The 14,727-nt window shown below is 39.2% G+C and overlaps 1 protein-coding gene across 1 annotated transcript; it reads left to right on the forward strand.

Annotated features, from left to right (window-relative positions):
* The first annotated feature begins 5,274 nt into the window (after nt 1–5,274).
* On the forward strand, nt 5,275–6,114 carry LOC143017961 (uncharacterized). Its single transcript, XM_076173002.1, has one exon. The coding sequence runs from the start codon at nt 5,275–5,277 to the stop codon at nt 6,112–6,114; it is 840 nt and encodes a 279-aa protein (XP_076029117.1).
* The last annotated feature ends 8,613 nt before the right edge of the window (nt 6,115–14,727 follow it).

Raw genomic sequence — 14,727 nt, forward strand, 5'->3', positions numbered from 1 at the left:
AAGAAACAGTGCCACCCAGTACGGAAGGGATTAAACACACACCCCACCAGAAACCGGTTCCCACCCTGCTGGCCAAACAAAGAATAAATTCAAATCAAATCAATCAGTCTTGGTGTCAACGGAAATAACCGTCGCGGTGACGTCATGTCGACGAAGACGACCTTCGGCGGACCAACTAAGGAGGTCGTCAGGATACTCGAGAGGCGACAAGTCAACTGTGACGTCATCAGGGAAGCTATCAATGACGTCATCAGTCTGTGTTCTCATATGGGCTATTGTGGTCTTGTTGCCAGTAGAGTGTTTATTGTTTTATTATCAAGTCCAACAAAGAGTTTTTGATCTGTCTGTGAACATACAAAAAAAAAAAAAAAAAAAAAAAAAAAAAAAAAAAAAAAAAAAAAATTATAAAGATTTTTTTTTTCAAGTCGTGGTGAATGATTCAAGTAACAGAACACTCAATCTTTGGGAGTATACTACTGCTACTAATACCAGTACTGCTACTATTTCTACTACTATTATTACTAAAAATACAACTTCTACTACTACTGCTACAATTAATCCTACTGCTGCTACTACTACACAATAACATGCAGCACAGACGGCTATACAAACACACACACATAGACAGTAGTTCAGATTTTCTTTTTAGAGAGAAGTATGGGAGGGCCGGAGACCGCCATAGGGACTTAGATTTCTTACCCAAAATAGATACTGGAGAACACACACACACACACACATATATATATATATATATATATATATATATATATATACATATGTGCGTGTGAGTGTGTGTGTAAGCACGCGCGTGCGAGCGCATCAAAAGTAGCCCCTGCACTCAGTCCTTCCACCCTATTTTTGGTTTTACTCTAAATTCTACTCCATACACTTTTACTTTCCACACTCTTATTTGCTCATTTTTTAAAAGTCTAAACTACTGCACACTTTGACCTACCCTATCCGGCAACTCTTTTATCCATCCCCGTTCTCAATCTGACCTCTACATTACTTGCTCTATCTATCCTCGTAATATCTACCATACTTCTCAAATATTTCATCTGTAATATGTTTAGGTTTTTCCTTCCAACCGCCCTTAAGCTCCAAGTATCTGCACCATGCACTGCCTTCGGCACAATGTCTCTCTCATTCAGCTTTGTCTTTGTGGTCATCCACAGATATTGTTCCTCATAACATTCATTTCTCCTATACGCTTAAGTGTCTCCTTTACATTGTGATTCATCTCCACCTCTACCCTTCCATTTAATGCCACATATCATTTCAAATACTGAAACTTCTCCGTTTCATCCAGTTCTCCTCCCTACCCCATCCTTACTCTCTGTTCATCTCAACATCTTAATTCTGCTCACATTTATTTTCAGCTTTCTTCTCGTGTACACCTAAAACCCCACCACCAACTGCTTCAGTCTAATCTCGGACTAGGTCATGAACTCAGTATCATCCGCAAACAACTGGCCCACCTCTTATTCCTTTTACTTTTACCTATTCCAAACCCCTTCCAGGGACTCTCGCGCTTATTTCCCTTGCTATCTCACCCACACACACGTTGAACAGCTATGGCGACATTACACACACACACACACACACACACATATATTACAAAGGATTACAAAGGCGGAGCATGCCAACAGGAGACCTTTTGGTTCATATCTAGGTCAGATGCGAAAAAAATCATAATAATAAATAAATGAACAAATAAAAACTATAATAATGTAAATAATAAAAAAATGCATAAATAAATGCATAGGTATAGTTTATAAACAAACAGGTAAATAGTAAATAATAATAAATTGATATATAAATAATAATAAATGAGAATCAAACAGACAAATGATAACAAAACAGAAACAAATAATATAACATAAATTATAATCATTACAGCATCTTGCTTAGGTGTTTATCTAAATGATTCTTAAAGCCTCGAACTGAACTACATTGCACTACCTGTGCAGGAAGTTTATTCCATTCATTAGCTACACGGTTGGCAAAGTTGTTTCTACCTACTTCCAAATTGAATCTATTTCCGGACAGTTTGAGACCATTGTTTCTTGTCTGATTCTCATTCAATGTGAAAATTTGGTCACTTTTGATGTTGTCAATTCCCTTTAAAATCTTAAAGACCTGTATCAAGTCACCTCTGAGTCTACGCTTTTTTAGGGAAAACAGATTCATATGTTTTAGTCGATTTTCGTATGATTTATTTTTGATATTTGGAATCAGTTTTGTGGCTCGCCGTTGTACTTTTTCCAGTCTGTCAATGTCTTTAATGAGATTCGGTGACCATACGGAAACAGCATATTCCAAATGTGGACGAACTAACGATTTATATAGCTTGTTAATGAGTGATGGACTTTTGAAATCAAAAGATCGCGCATTCAGTCCCAGAATCTTATTTGCTTTCTCAGAGGCTGAAATACACTGCTTGGATGATTTGAGATCGTTACTGATAATTACGCCGAGATCCTTTTCACTATCCACTTTTGTTGACGAATTTCCAAATAACTTATAATCGTACCTACTGTTATTTTTACCAATGTGCTTTACCTTGTATTTACTTATGTCAACTTTCATTAGCCACTTTTCAGACCATTGCTGTAATCTATCTAAATCTTCTTGAACATCTAATTGGTTTGAGTGATCATTTGCCACTCCGCACAGTTTTGTATCATCAGCAAATTTGGAAACAGTAGATTTTAGTCCATGGTCTATATCATTTATATATACTATGAATAGAAGTGGCCCAAGAACGGAACCCTGAGGAACTCCACTTGTAACATTTTTCCATCTAGAAGTTTTTCCATTTAAAACAACTCTCTGTTTTCGACCATTCAACCAATTACTAGTCCAACCTAATAGGCTACCACTTATTCCGTGTAAAGCTAATTTAGTAAGTAGTCTTTCGTGTGGGACGGTATCAAAAGCTTTTGTAAAGTCTAGATATATTAAATCTATATTGTTTCTTTTGTCATAATTCGAGATAACTGTGTTGTAGAATTCGAGTTAGTCACGCAAGAACGTTTCCGTCTGAAACCATGCTGGCTATCATTTATCAAACGGTTACTTTCTAAGTGATGTTCGATAGCATCTCTGATGATAGTTTCCATCATTTTTCCTACTTATAGGCCTGTAGTTATTTGGATTCTTATTGTCACCTTCTTGAATACGGGAGTAACGTTAACTAGCTTCCATTCTCTTGGGACATCTCCGGATATGATGAATTTCTTGAAAATAATTTCTAAAGAACAACAATCTCATTTTTCATTTCCTTTAAGATTCTTGTATGCCAACCGTCAGGCCCTGGTGTTTTATTAACTTTGAGTTTCTCTATACACCTTTTAATTTTTTCTTTTGTTATATTTACCGTAGTGAGTAGGTTTACCCTAGACTTTTCACAGGTTTCAGTTTGGAGTTCACTTTGAGGTGTTTCGTTTACGAATACCGAGCTAAAATAATTGTTTAAGATATTACACATTCCTTAATTTGAATATTCAAGTTGACCGTCAGCAGATAATAGTGGACCAATGTGATTCCTAACAACCTTTTCATCTCTAATGTAACGGTAGAATTCTTTGGGATTCTCTCTGGATTTATCAGCGATGTTCATTTCCTATTGTTGTTTTCTTTTTCTTATTGTCTTTTTTAAATCTCTCTGTATTGATACATAACTTTCATAGTCATTAGATGCACCCGAGCACTTATATTTCTTATAAGCCTGTGTCCTTTTAGCAATACTTTTTTCAGTTTCTTTGTCGATCCACTTTGGGCGAGCCTGATTTGGGGGACGTCTGTCCTTAAATGGAATGTAAGTATGAATAATCTTAGTGAGCGTATTTTGAAATATTTTCCACATCTGATTTACAGACCTTTCGTTTAATTTTGCCTCCCAATCTGTAAGCTGAAGCTCCTGACGTAGTCCTATGAACTGAGCTTTACTGAAATCGGGTATTTTAGAAACACAAGTATCTATTCTAAAATTGTTTAGGAGTTTGAATCTAACTAAGTTGTGATCACTATTTGCAACAGATTCACCGACTTCTACATCAGTTACCATGCTTTCGCGGCTAGTGATCAATAGATCGAGTAAGTTTCCATATCTTGTGGGCTCTTTTACATGCTGAACTAAGTAATTGTCATCAAGAAAAATATCAAGCGACTACCTATGGCCATGTTCAAGGGTCATCCAATCAATGTCAGTAAAATTGAAATCACCCATTATCAATAAATCCCGGTTGTAGAAAATAGACAGTTCTTGAAATAATAGTTTGTCGACTGCCAATGATAATGTCTTTGGCCTATATATTACACCTACATTAATTTTTTGACCATTTGTTTGGGTTAACTCAACCCACAAACTATCATATGCATCCTGTTTCACTTTCTCTAAAAAACAAGCATGGACATTGTTTTTAACGTACAACAGAACACCACCACCTTTCTTGTGGTTTCTATCCCGATGAAAGTGTTTGAATCCCACAATATCAAATTCAGCTTCGAACTCTTTACCATTTATCTATGTCTCAGTTATTCCTATCATATCGAGATTTTCGCTTTTGACATACGCCTGTATTTCTTGAAATTTGTATACATATATATGTATATACATATATATATATGTATATATATAAATCTATGTAATATATATATATATATATATATATAAACATTATATATATATACATATAGATGTGTGTGTGTGTGTGTGTGTGTGTGTGTGTGTGTGTGTGTGTGTACTCAGCATTGTCTTTTGATCACGTGTTGGACTCGTGATCGACAGCTATTTCCCTCCCGCAAGAGAGATCAAAGCTCGTATGACCGATCTATGGGAAATGCTGTGACCTTACACGCAGACACACACCCAACTCACAGCCCACGAGAGTTGGAGTAACGACTCCAAGAGCAATGATACTGAAACTTTTCAGCCATGGGCAATATTTGAACCAGGACCACCGTAGTGACAGTCGGGGACTCTACCAACCCCACCACCGAGTCGTGTGTGTGTGCGCGTGTGTGTGTGTTCGTGTATACGTGTATGTTTCTGCATGCATGCATGCATGCATGCATGTGTGTGTGTGTGTGTGTGTGTGTGTGTGTGTGTGTGTGTGTATGTGTGTGTATGTGTGTGTGATAAATGAATAATATTTGCATTACATGATCGTCTTTAATGTCGCATCGTGTATTGTATACACGAACTCGCCTTAATATTCGTGCTCGCATTTTGGACCTAATCTAAGCTCGAGCTAACGAGTCATGGCAAAGATGGCCCTGGACCGGAACTTGATTAAGAATTGGGAATTCTTTTTCTTGGGCACAACGATGGAGAAAGCACGCGAGCTCAACTGGATTGAGACCGAGGTGATCAGAAGACACCTCAAGAACGCCCGACGACATGGAGAAGGGACATTTGCGAAAGTCTACCTAGTTCCAGCGGGGGACAGGAGAGTGGTAGCAAAAATATACAAGAAGAGAAGGTTTCTGCCCGCCATGGTTAAAGAGGCCGAGGCTCTGGCAGCATTGTCAGGAGTTCCTCGTGTCCCGAATCTCTTCGGCGTAGGCAGAAACCCAGTGACTCTTATTACCAGCTGTGGGGGACGCTCTCTGTTTAAACTGCTTCAACGAGGACAGCTCTCCCAATATCAGGCTGTCGACCTCGTTTTCCAAGTCACAGAGAGCGTTCGCCTCATTCATCATCGTGGCTGGACCCATAATGACATTAAACAAGATAACATCGTCGTCGAGAGGAACTGCGACCTTTGGAATCCAACTCTCATCGACTTTGGAAGCGCCGTTCCAATCGGTAAGGCCGTTTATAGCAAAAACAGAACCGGTCACATCACTTTTCCTCACATTGCTCCCGAGCTTTTCAAGGGACGAGGAACTTCGTCTGCAAGTGATGTTTACTCGATCGGATATCTGTTGGCCTCTCTTGTCGCCCACGAAGATCGAAATAAGGAAATTTCTCTTCTTATCGAAAGGGCAATGATTTATAATCCCGAGGATCGAATTTCAGTTGATGATCTTGTCCAAAGACTTCGTGATGTTCGATTCAACATCCTCTTGGACATCGTCACTGAACAGCTTTCTGCACTCAAAATTTGAGTTTTTTTAACTATCAAAATCGTGATGAAAATCATCTTTGGATTACTTTGAATTGCGTGATGATTCAACATCTTTACTGACATCATCGTTGATACGCAACTTTGTTCACTCTGGATCATTGGAATTGATACAAAAAATAACTTTTATAAGCTTGGACGTATAAAAGCTTTATATGTATTCAAATGATGGAAATCAAATTTTCTATGAAAAGCAACTTTATCAAGATTAGATCATATAAGATCGACTAAAACCACTCCCTGTCCAAAACCCGTCACCGATCGAGTAAAACTATTTGAGCAAAAATAGAATTAAAAATTAAATAAACTGAAATTCGATGAGATTATATCAAGTTAAATTAAACTAAATTGGATTATACTAAAAGTGATTACAGTGAAATAAAGAAAAATGGAAAACAGGAAAAAAATTAATAAAGAAAATTGTAAGAATATATTTCATATTACGATGTCCACACATCTGAACTTAAAAAGGCTTTTACGCCTTGTTTATTAAGGATTTAACTTCAAATATCAACCCTTTGGGGGTTTCCCTCAGCTGAATAAAATTACCTGGCGACAACTGGAATAATCGACCAAACTTACGAAAATCAGAGGAAAATTTTTGTTATATACCAAAACAACTTAAACATATTTCACATTCTCAATAAGCAGTTTTAATTTGTTCATATTATCGACTTAATCGATAAAAGGAGACAAAGGACTGGACCTATCATCAAAGGAAGAAAGAAGAGGAAGAGATGATTTGAGAGCATTACTGAGACCATCAAAAAGAGAAGATAAGGCTGACAGGAGATCTTTTGGTATGGGACAGAATAGGAGAGAACGGGTCATAAGCACCAATGGATCAGAGAACTGAGAAGGGAGAAGTGCATGCCCGTCTGTGTGTGTGTGTGTGTGTGTGTGTGTGTGTGTGTGTGTGTGTGTGTGTGTGTGTGTGTGTGTGTGTGTGTGTGTGTTTATTACATTTATATATCATCATAGTGACCACATGACTGGAGTGTAGACAATTATCCTTTCCCTACCAAAGGAATGCCACGGAAATTAATATAGCTTAGTTGTAGCCAGATCTTTCTGTTCTCCTGGTGGTTCTGTTGACCTTTATGGAACAATTTCAGTAGAAAAGGAGTTCAACAACCTCACCTCCTCCTCTTCCTCCATCCCCCATCATGCCACCCATGTTATCCTATTTTCCTAATCCCCCATTATCTGTATCCCACATATCTCTTGTGCAATCTATAGTTGGCCCATTACACTCAACTCATTCATACAGGCACCAGGACTCTCGTTCTCGACCCAGCTCAATAGGGAACGTTGCTTTTTTTTTTATCCCAGCCCCTTTTTCAAGTCTAAATTCAATAACATTATTTACATTTTTTCTTCTTCCTCAGTTGGATTTTTTTTTTCTTAATGTAGTAAGGGCCCTCACGAACATAGACGGTGCCGAAGGGGAAGGGTGGGAGGGGAAGGAGGCAGGGGGGGGATCTCAGGGAGTTATGGTTTGTCAACTATCCCACGGGTGGGGCAGGAAAGGGTTGCCTGCTTATGGCCATGGCCAGTAACCACCCGCATCATCTCAAATTTGTTATTTGTTCGTTGGAAGATGAAAAAGTCTTGGCACTAATCAGCCGATATTGTTGTATTCGGAGGAGAGGGGGAGAGGCGGAGGGGGAAAGGGGGAAGAGGAGAAGGAGAGGGGGAAAGGGGGAAGAGGAGAAGGGGAGAAGGAGAGGGGGAGGGGGAGGGGGAGGGGGAGAGGGAGAGGGGGAGAGGGGCTTCTGACCCCTCTACCCTTCACCGCACCCATGTGCGTACATTTGTGTATGTGCGTATCCATATGTACACGCATATATAGTCTTGTGTACGCACATACACACACATATACGAGCTCTGAGCTCTCTTCCGGGAGGGAAATAGCTCTTGATCACAAGTCTAACATGTTATCCAAAGACCATGGTGAATCACACAAACACATACATATATACAAATGAGCTGACCCTTTACCTCCTGATAGCCAAAAACTATCACATGTTTGTGGCGACTTGGGTCCAGCCAACTATGGACGCGGCACAGCGGTGGACAAAAGTTTTCATCCCCTATTCACTTGTAATCTGTTCCGACATGCCGCCAGGCGATTTTATTCAACCAAAGAAACCCCCAACCATAGAGTAAAAGATTTTTTTTTTTTTTTTTGTTACTTATAAAGATATGTGTACGTATTTTTCGTTTTTATTTATCTATACAAACAGAAATTGCTTTACGGTATGAGGCATGTTCTTTTAAAGAGAAATGTATCTGACCTCACCAGTATTCTTTATTACTAAAGTATCTTGTTTCCAACTACACATGGTCATGGTGTGGTATTCAGCTATCCACGGACCTAATGGTCAGGTCCATAGGGAACGAGGCAACCTCTCGATGTGCAGTCAGGACGTCGTAGTACATTGGTGGAGCAAGCAGGTGATGTTTCACAGAAGAGGGTTCGATGTTCTCTGGGGTCTAAAGTGAAGTCACGGACTACAGAGGGCCGGGATTGGGGGGGGATTGAGTCTTGTATGGAGGCAAAGATAATTCTATTGCCAGGAAACAAACACACACACACACGCGCGCGCGCACACACACACATACACACACAGTGGCGCAGTGGTAGAATTCCCGGCAGCCACTATGGCGGTCCGGGTTCAAATTCTGCCCAAGGCTGAAATAATTTCAGTATCGCTGCGTTGCTAGTCGTTACTCCAACTCTCGTGGGCGGGGAGTTGGGTGTATATGTGCGTGTGAGGTCACATCATTACCATAGATCGGGAGTGAAATAGCTGTCGATCACGAGTCCAACACGTGATCCAAAACCATAGTGAACCACACAAACACACACACGCACGCGCACACACACACACACACACACACACACGCACAGGTATGTTAGAAAATTAGAGAAGACGAGACGGGATCCAATGAGCGTTGCTCCTTTCCTGTATACTACAATTAGATAAAAACAATTAGATAAATACAAATAAGTAATGTTTTCTAACAGAGTAGCAATAATATGCTACAATCTAGTGTCCTTCTGCCGTTAGCTTCATGGAAGTCTGAAAGGGGGAAAATTAGGAAGAGATGGTAAAAGAGAAGAAGAAGAGAACTGAAGAATAGGAGGAGGAGGAGAAGGGAGAGGAGACAGAGAAGAAGGCGAGGAAGCGAAGGAGAAAGAGGATGGGGAATAGGAAGAGAAGGTGATGGGGAGGGGGAGGAGGGGGAGGAAGGGGAGGGGAGGAGGAAGGGGAGGGGAGGAGGAGGAGGAGGAGGAGGAGGAGGAGGAGGAGGGCGGTAACCCTGACATCCTCTCCTGACGTTATCAAGACACTTTACTGACGGGGAGCATGACCTCCTGTATGCAAGCGTACATGTGTGTGTGTGTGTGTGTGTGTGTGTGTGTGTGTGTGTGTGTGTGTGTGTGTGTGCGTACGCGCGCAAGGTTACATGGGTATCACCGTTTGTATATACCATTTAGTGTGTTTTTGTTTGTATGTTTATTTTTTGCGTGTTTCTATGCGTGTCCAATTGCCTCTATATGTATATGCTTATAAATGTGTGGTTAAACACGGGTTTATATTAGCATGTTTATCTTTTTTCGCAATCATTTTCGTATAAATATATGACCTGTATATATCTATTGCAGGTAAAAGGCTTGGCTTTGAAAATATTATTTAATTTTGTCAAATCCACAGCAACTTTCCAAGGAAGTCTCAGTCTGGGGTTGATGGGAAGTGTCAATATTAATTAAACATTTTATGGTGAAGTATCTCTTTATGTTTTTGAAGAAATGAAGGACTTCTTCAATGGCGATAAGATTCACTTTGAAATAATATTTTCAAATTGGATTTTTTTTCAATTATTAATAAAATGTCGATTAATTTTGAGACGAAATTGAAAAAATTATGCACTTCATCTAAATCAATTTCTATTTGATGTAACAAAATTTAGATTGATGGATTTTTTTTTTCTTTGGAAATAGAACTTAATTTGAGAAAAAAAATAAGTAGTTTAAATTAGGATCAAAGTTCATTTTGCACATTAGATTTCAGAATGATGGATTTCATTATAATTTTTATTTTAAGAGAAACATTTTACAATCGTGGGCTTTCTCATTACAATCGGAATTATTTGTAAGAAGAATTTTTCATTTATTTATTTTTAAAATCAGGGTTCATCATAAGACAAATTTCTGAATCATGAACTTTCACATTAAGATCAGAATTCATTTTATGACGAATATTGCTAAAGTCGCGATGGAGAAGGAAAACATTTTAATTAAGAGATCAATGCGATTAAAAATTTATTATTTAGTTTCAGGAGCATCAAATAAGCAAGATACAATTGTTACACTCGTCTAATTCTATCATTAACTCAAATATTTCTATACATGTTATAGTGACATTTATCAAACCGATTCTTATATTTTAATTTCACGATATAACACATCAATGATTGAATTATTAAGATCTAAAGGAGATACGAAAGATGATCATAGAAACTCCAGGTAAGGTCACCCAGTCAGGTCACTCAGTCAGGTCACCCAGACAGGTCACCCTGTCAGGTCACCCAGCCAAGTCACCCAGTCAGGTCATCCAGCCAAGTCACCCAGTCAGGTCACCCAGCCAAGTCACCCAGTCAGGTCACCCAGCCAGGTCACCCTGCGCGTCGGACCTGCGCAGTTACTGCCCTTTCCCGTTCCTCCTTATCGCGTCGTACATTTGGGTTCTTAAGTTCACCGACAACCATCAGGTGTCATTATATGGTAACGAATGGCTTTAGGATAAGCTTTAAAGCATAAGGTCATTGGTTCTTTGAGATTTAGTGGAATAAACTTCTAGAAAATATGCTTAGTTTGTATTTCTTTTTAAGTGTTGGTTTACTTTTTTATTTCATTTTATCTTAATTTATTTCTATTTTCATTTATTTATATATATATATTTCATTCTATTATCATTTTCATTATTATATTTATTTCATATGACCTCCATTACCATTATTAACCTTTTTAACCTGTAAAAAGATTACAATCAGACCTTAATACTGAACTGTGTGGTCTCGGTGTACCTTTTATATATTTCATTCTAGCTAGAACTAAACTATTTGATTCAGTTAAGGGGGTTATGACAGCCACAGTAAGGATAAGGAAATTTTGAGAAATCGAATTGTGCTAACAAATAAATAAACAAACGATTAAATGAATAAGTAAATACATGAATGAATAAATAAATAAATAAATACATAAACAATTAAATGAGCAAGCAAATAGATAAACAAAAACAAAAAACGAACAATTAAATATATAAATAGATAAATAGAATAATGGATGAATGAATAAACAAATATACATAAATGAATAAATAAATGAATATATGAATGAATAAATAAAATAATGTATATATATATATATATATATATATATATATATATATATATATATATACAATTTGATAACTGAATAGATAAATAAATAGATAAATCAACAACTAAATAACTACAGGAACAATTATAAATAAAGAGGGAGCGCAGTTTGGTGGCATTACCGTATGTTCCACATCAGCCAAGTTTTTTTAATTTTCCTTTTTTTCATTTTTATTTTTCTTAATTGCTTCCTCAGTGTTGCTGTCTCCGTATTCGTAGCGATATCCCCACTGACAAAAGTCATTCAACATTTTATTATGAATGGAAACTGATATCCACAGATGTAGCCCTTTTTCCCCGCGAAATATTTTTCCCTCTACTGAATGAAAGAGCATAGGGATGGTTTGGTCACGGAAAAAAAAGAGTGAAGAAAGATTAGTAAAAGATGTGTGGACGGCAGAGGTGGACGGAGTGAATATGAGGAGCGACCGAGGATGAAATGAATGGATGGGGTGAAAGAGGCGTTGAGCAAGAGAGGGATGTCTGTTGAAGAAGGAAGGGAAAAGGCAGAAGATAGGAGTGAGTGGAGAATGGTTGTGTATGGATGGTACTATGATGCATGGAAGCGAGTGGGTGAGAGATAGGGGGGGTCAGTGAGTGGTTAGGTGTGAATGATATTTGGATGCATCCCGAAGGGATTTCTTCCCCTCTTCAATGTTTCTGCATGAAGGGACGGAGAAGGGGTGTCGCCGATTAAATGAAGCGGCCTTGCTGTGATGTTCTGTGTTGCTACATTACTTATGACTCAGGGCGATGGGCGAGGTTCAGGGATGATCTGTCATCCAGGAGGAGCCAAGATGAGAGGGACGGAGGTGTGGTGATCTGGGGTGGAATAGGTGGGAGTGGAATTATGTCTTGATTTTGGCTACCTCCCTGGTAAGGGGAAAAAGACCTTGGTATATGTATGCATGTATGAATGAAATTAGTTGGCGGTAGTTAGATTAAACGAATACAAGGAATAGTAAACTCTTCATTACAGTGATGATAACAGTTAACCCATGCACTTCCGTATACCCCTCATACACACTTTTCTCTCTAGTGATAGACAATTCTATTCAGCTGTGGGGAGGGACACGGGACAAAACGGGGTACTTTTCGATCGGGACCCAGAATCGTCCGAGGTTAGCCAGAATAGAATATGTCAACAATGCCACAGAAAGTATGTGGCAAAAAAAAAAAAAAAGAAAAAAAAAAGAGGAAACTGGTGTCGCAAGAGAAAACTGTCGTCAGGCGATTTTATTCAGTCGATTAACCCTTTCATTACATTCTTAGATTTTAGTCGGTTGTCTTAAGTGATGCAAGGAGATTTTATTTATGTGAGGGAAATCCTTCCTGTAGTGAACTGGAGAACACAAAATGCAATGGTAAAATGAGATAACATTTAGGACAGTAAGGCATTGGCTTCGAAAACTAACACTCCATCGACAATAACCAGTGCTTCTATCCTCTTTGATAATATTGCCCTGACGAGTCATAGAGGGAAGGTGAATGGCAAAAGTGATCAGCATTGTTTTCCGACTTCTCCTCCCTCTTTTCCTCCTCTTCTCCTCTCCTTATTCCTCCCCCTCCTACCCCTCTTCTTCCTCTTCTTTCTCCTCCTCCTCCATATTCTCCATTTCTTTCTTCTCTTCCTCCCTCAAATCTTCTTCCTCCTAGATCTCCACATCATCCTCTTTCTTTTCATGCTCTTCCTCCTCTTTCTCCTCCTGCTTTTTCTACTCCTCCACCTCCTTCTCCGACTCTTCATCCTCATCCTTCTCTTCCACCGCTTCCTCCTCCTCCTCCGTCTCAACCTATTCCTTCTCCACCTCCTCCTTCTCTATATTTGACTTCTTCTCTGCCTCCTCCTCCTTTTCCACCACCTCCTCTTCTTCTACCTTTTCCTACTCCTCCTCCTCCTACTCTCCCTCCTGCTCCTCCTCCTCCTACTCCCCCTCTTATTCCTCCTCCTTCTTCTACACTTCTACATCTCCTCCTACACCTACTATCCCACCTTCCCTCCTCCTACTACTATTCCTCTTCCTCCTCCTCTTCCTACTTCTACTTCTCCTCCACCTACCCGTTACTCCCCCTTTTTCCCTTTCTCCTCCTATTCTTCCTACTTCCACTCTTCCTACTACTACCTCTCCTCCTCCTCCTCCTAGTCTTCCTCCTCTGTCTTCTTCTCTTCCCCCTCTTCCACTTTCACCATTTTACTTGACAGTTTATATAAGCCTGATATCCTCCCTCGTTCTTCCTCCACCTCCTTCCCCGCCTTCCACCCCACCCGTTCCCTCCAGCAGGAAACAAAACAAATATAATACATCGTTGACGAGGAGCCGAGAACAGCTGAGTCAGACGCCGAAACAGAGATTTTTTTTTTTTTTGAGAGAGGGGGGAGGGGAGACGTCAGTGTGCTTTTATTTTTCAGCAGAATCTCAGATCATTTCATGTTTTGTTTTTAAGGGTGGGACTTCAGTGTATATATATATATATATATATATATATATATATATATATATTTATATATATGTGTGTGTGTGTGTATGTGTGTGCGTGTATGTGTGTTTTCTTTTTTTGCAAGGTTTTTACCTGTGTTATGATTCGTTTTCAGACATTATCAAGAATTATAGAGGTCTATTCGCACAACAGAGCAATAGTTTGTGCAAGAGTATATAAATATATGTGTGTGTGTGTGTGTGTGTGTGTGTGTGTGTGTATAAATATATATATATATATATATATATATATATATATGTATATGCACGTCCTTGTGGATGCAATAATAAGTATATTGAAATGAAAGACAGATACGACGCGTCCGGCAGCCACATTCCCTGGCGAATTCCGAAATGGTTCACTCTCCCTTTCTCCCTCATTATCGGAAACAAATCTTTCATTATCGGAAAAAGAAACCAGAGATTCATTTTTCTGCGGGCGTAATGGCGGTCTCGTTTCGGTGGCGGAGCGGTTACCGCCCTCGACCCGGAACTTAAAAGTCATTCGTTCGAGTCGTTGCAACGTCATTAACGCGTCTTCTGAGGACGGAGGCCGCCCCCCCCCCACCTTCGAATGAATAAAATCGCCTGACGGCAGCTGAAGTGGAGACTGATTCTTTATTTTTCCATTTGGTCCTCACCAGAAGCTTTCCACATCGTTAGATTCAGAA

Source organism: Oratosquilla oratoria, chromosome 3, assembly GCF_046742065.1.
Source record: "Oratosquilla oratoria isolate Oo_2021 chromosome 3, ASM4674206v1, whole genome shotgun sequence".
In the NCBI taxonomy this organism is placed as follows: domain Eukaryota; kingdom Metazoa; phylum Arthropoda; class Malacostraca; order Stomatopoda; family Squillidae; genus Oratosquilla; species Oratosquilla oratoria.

Excerpts from the sequence above, each read along its gene's own strand:
- LOC143017961 (XM_076173002.1), top strand. The coding sequence starts at position 5,275 with ATGGCCCTGGACCGGAACTTGATTAAGAATTGGGAATTCTTTTTCTTG.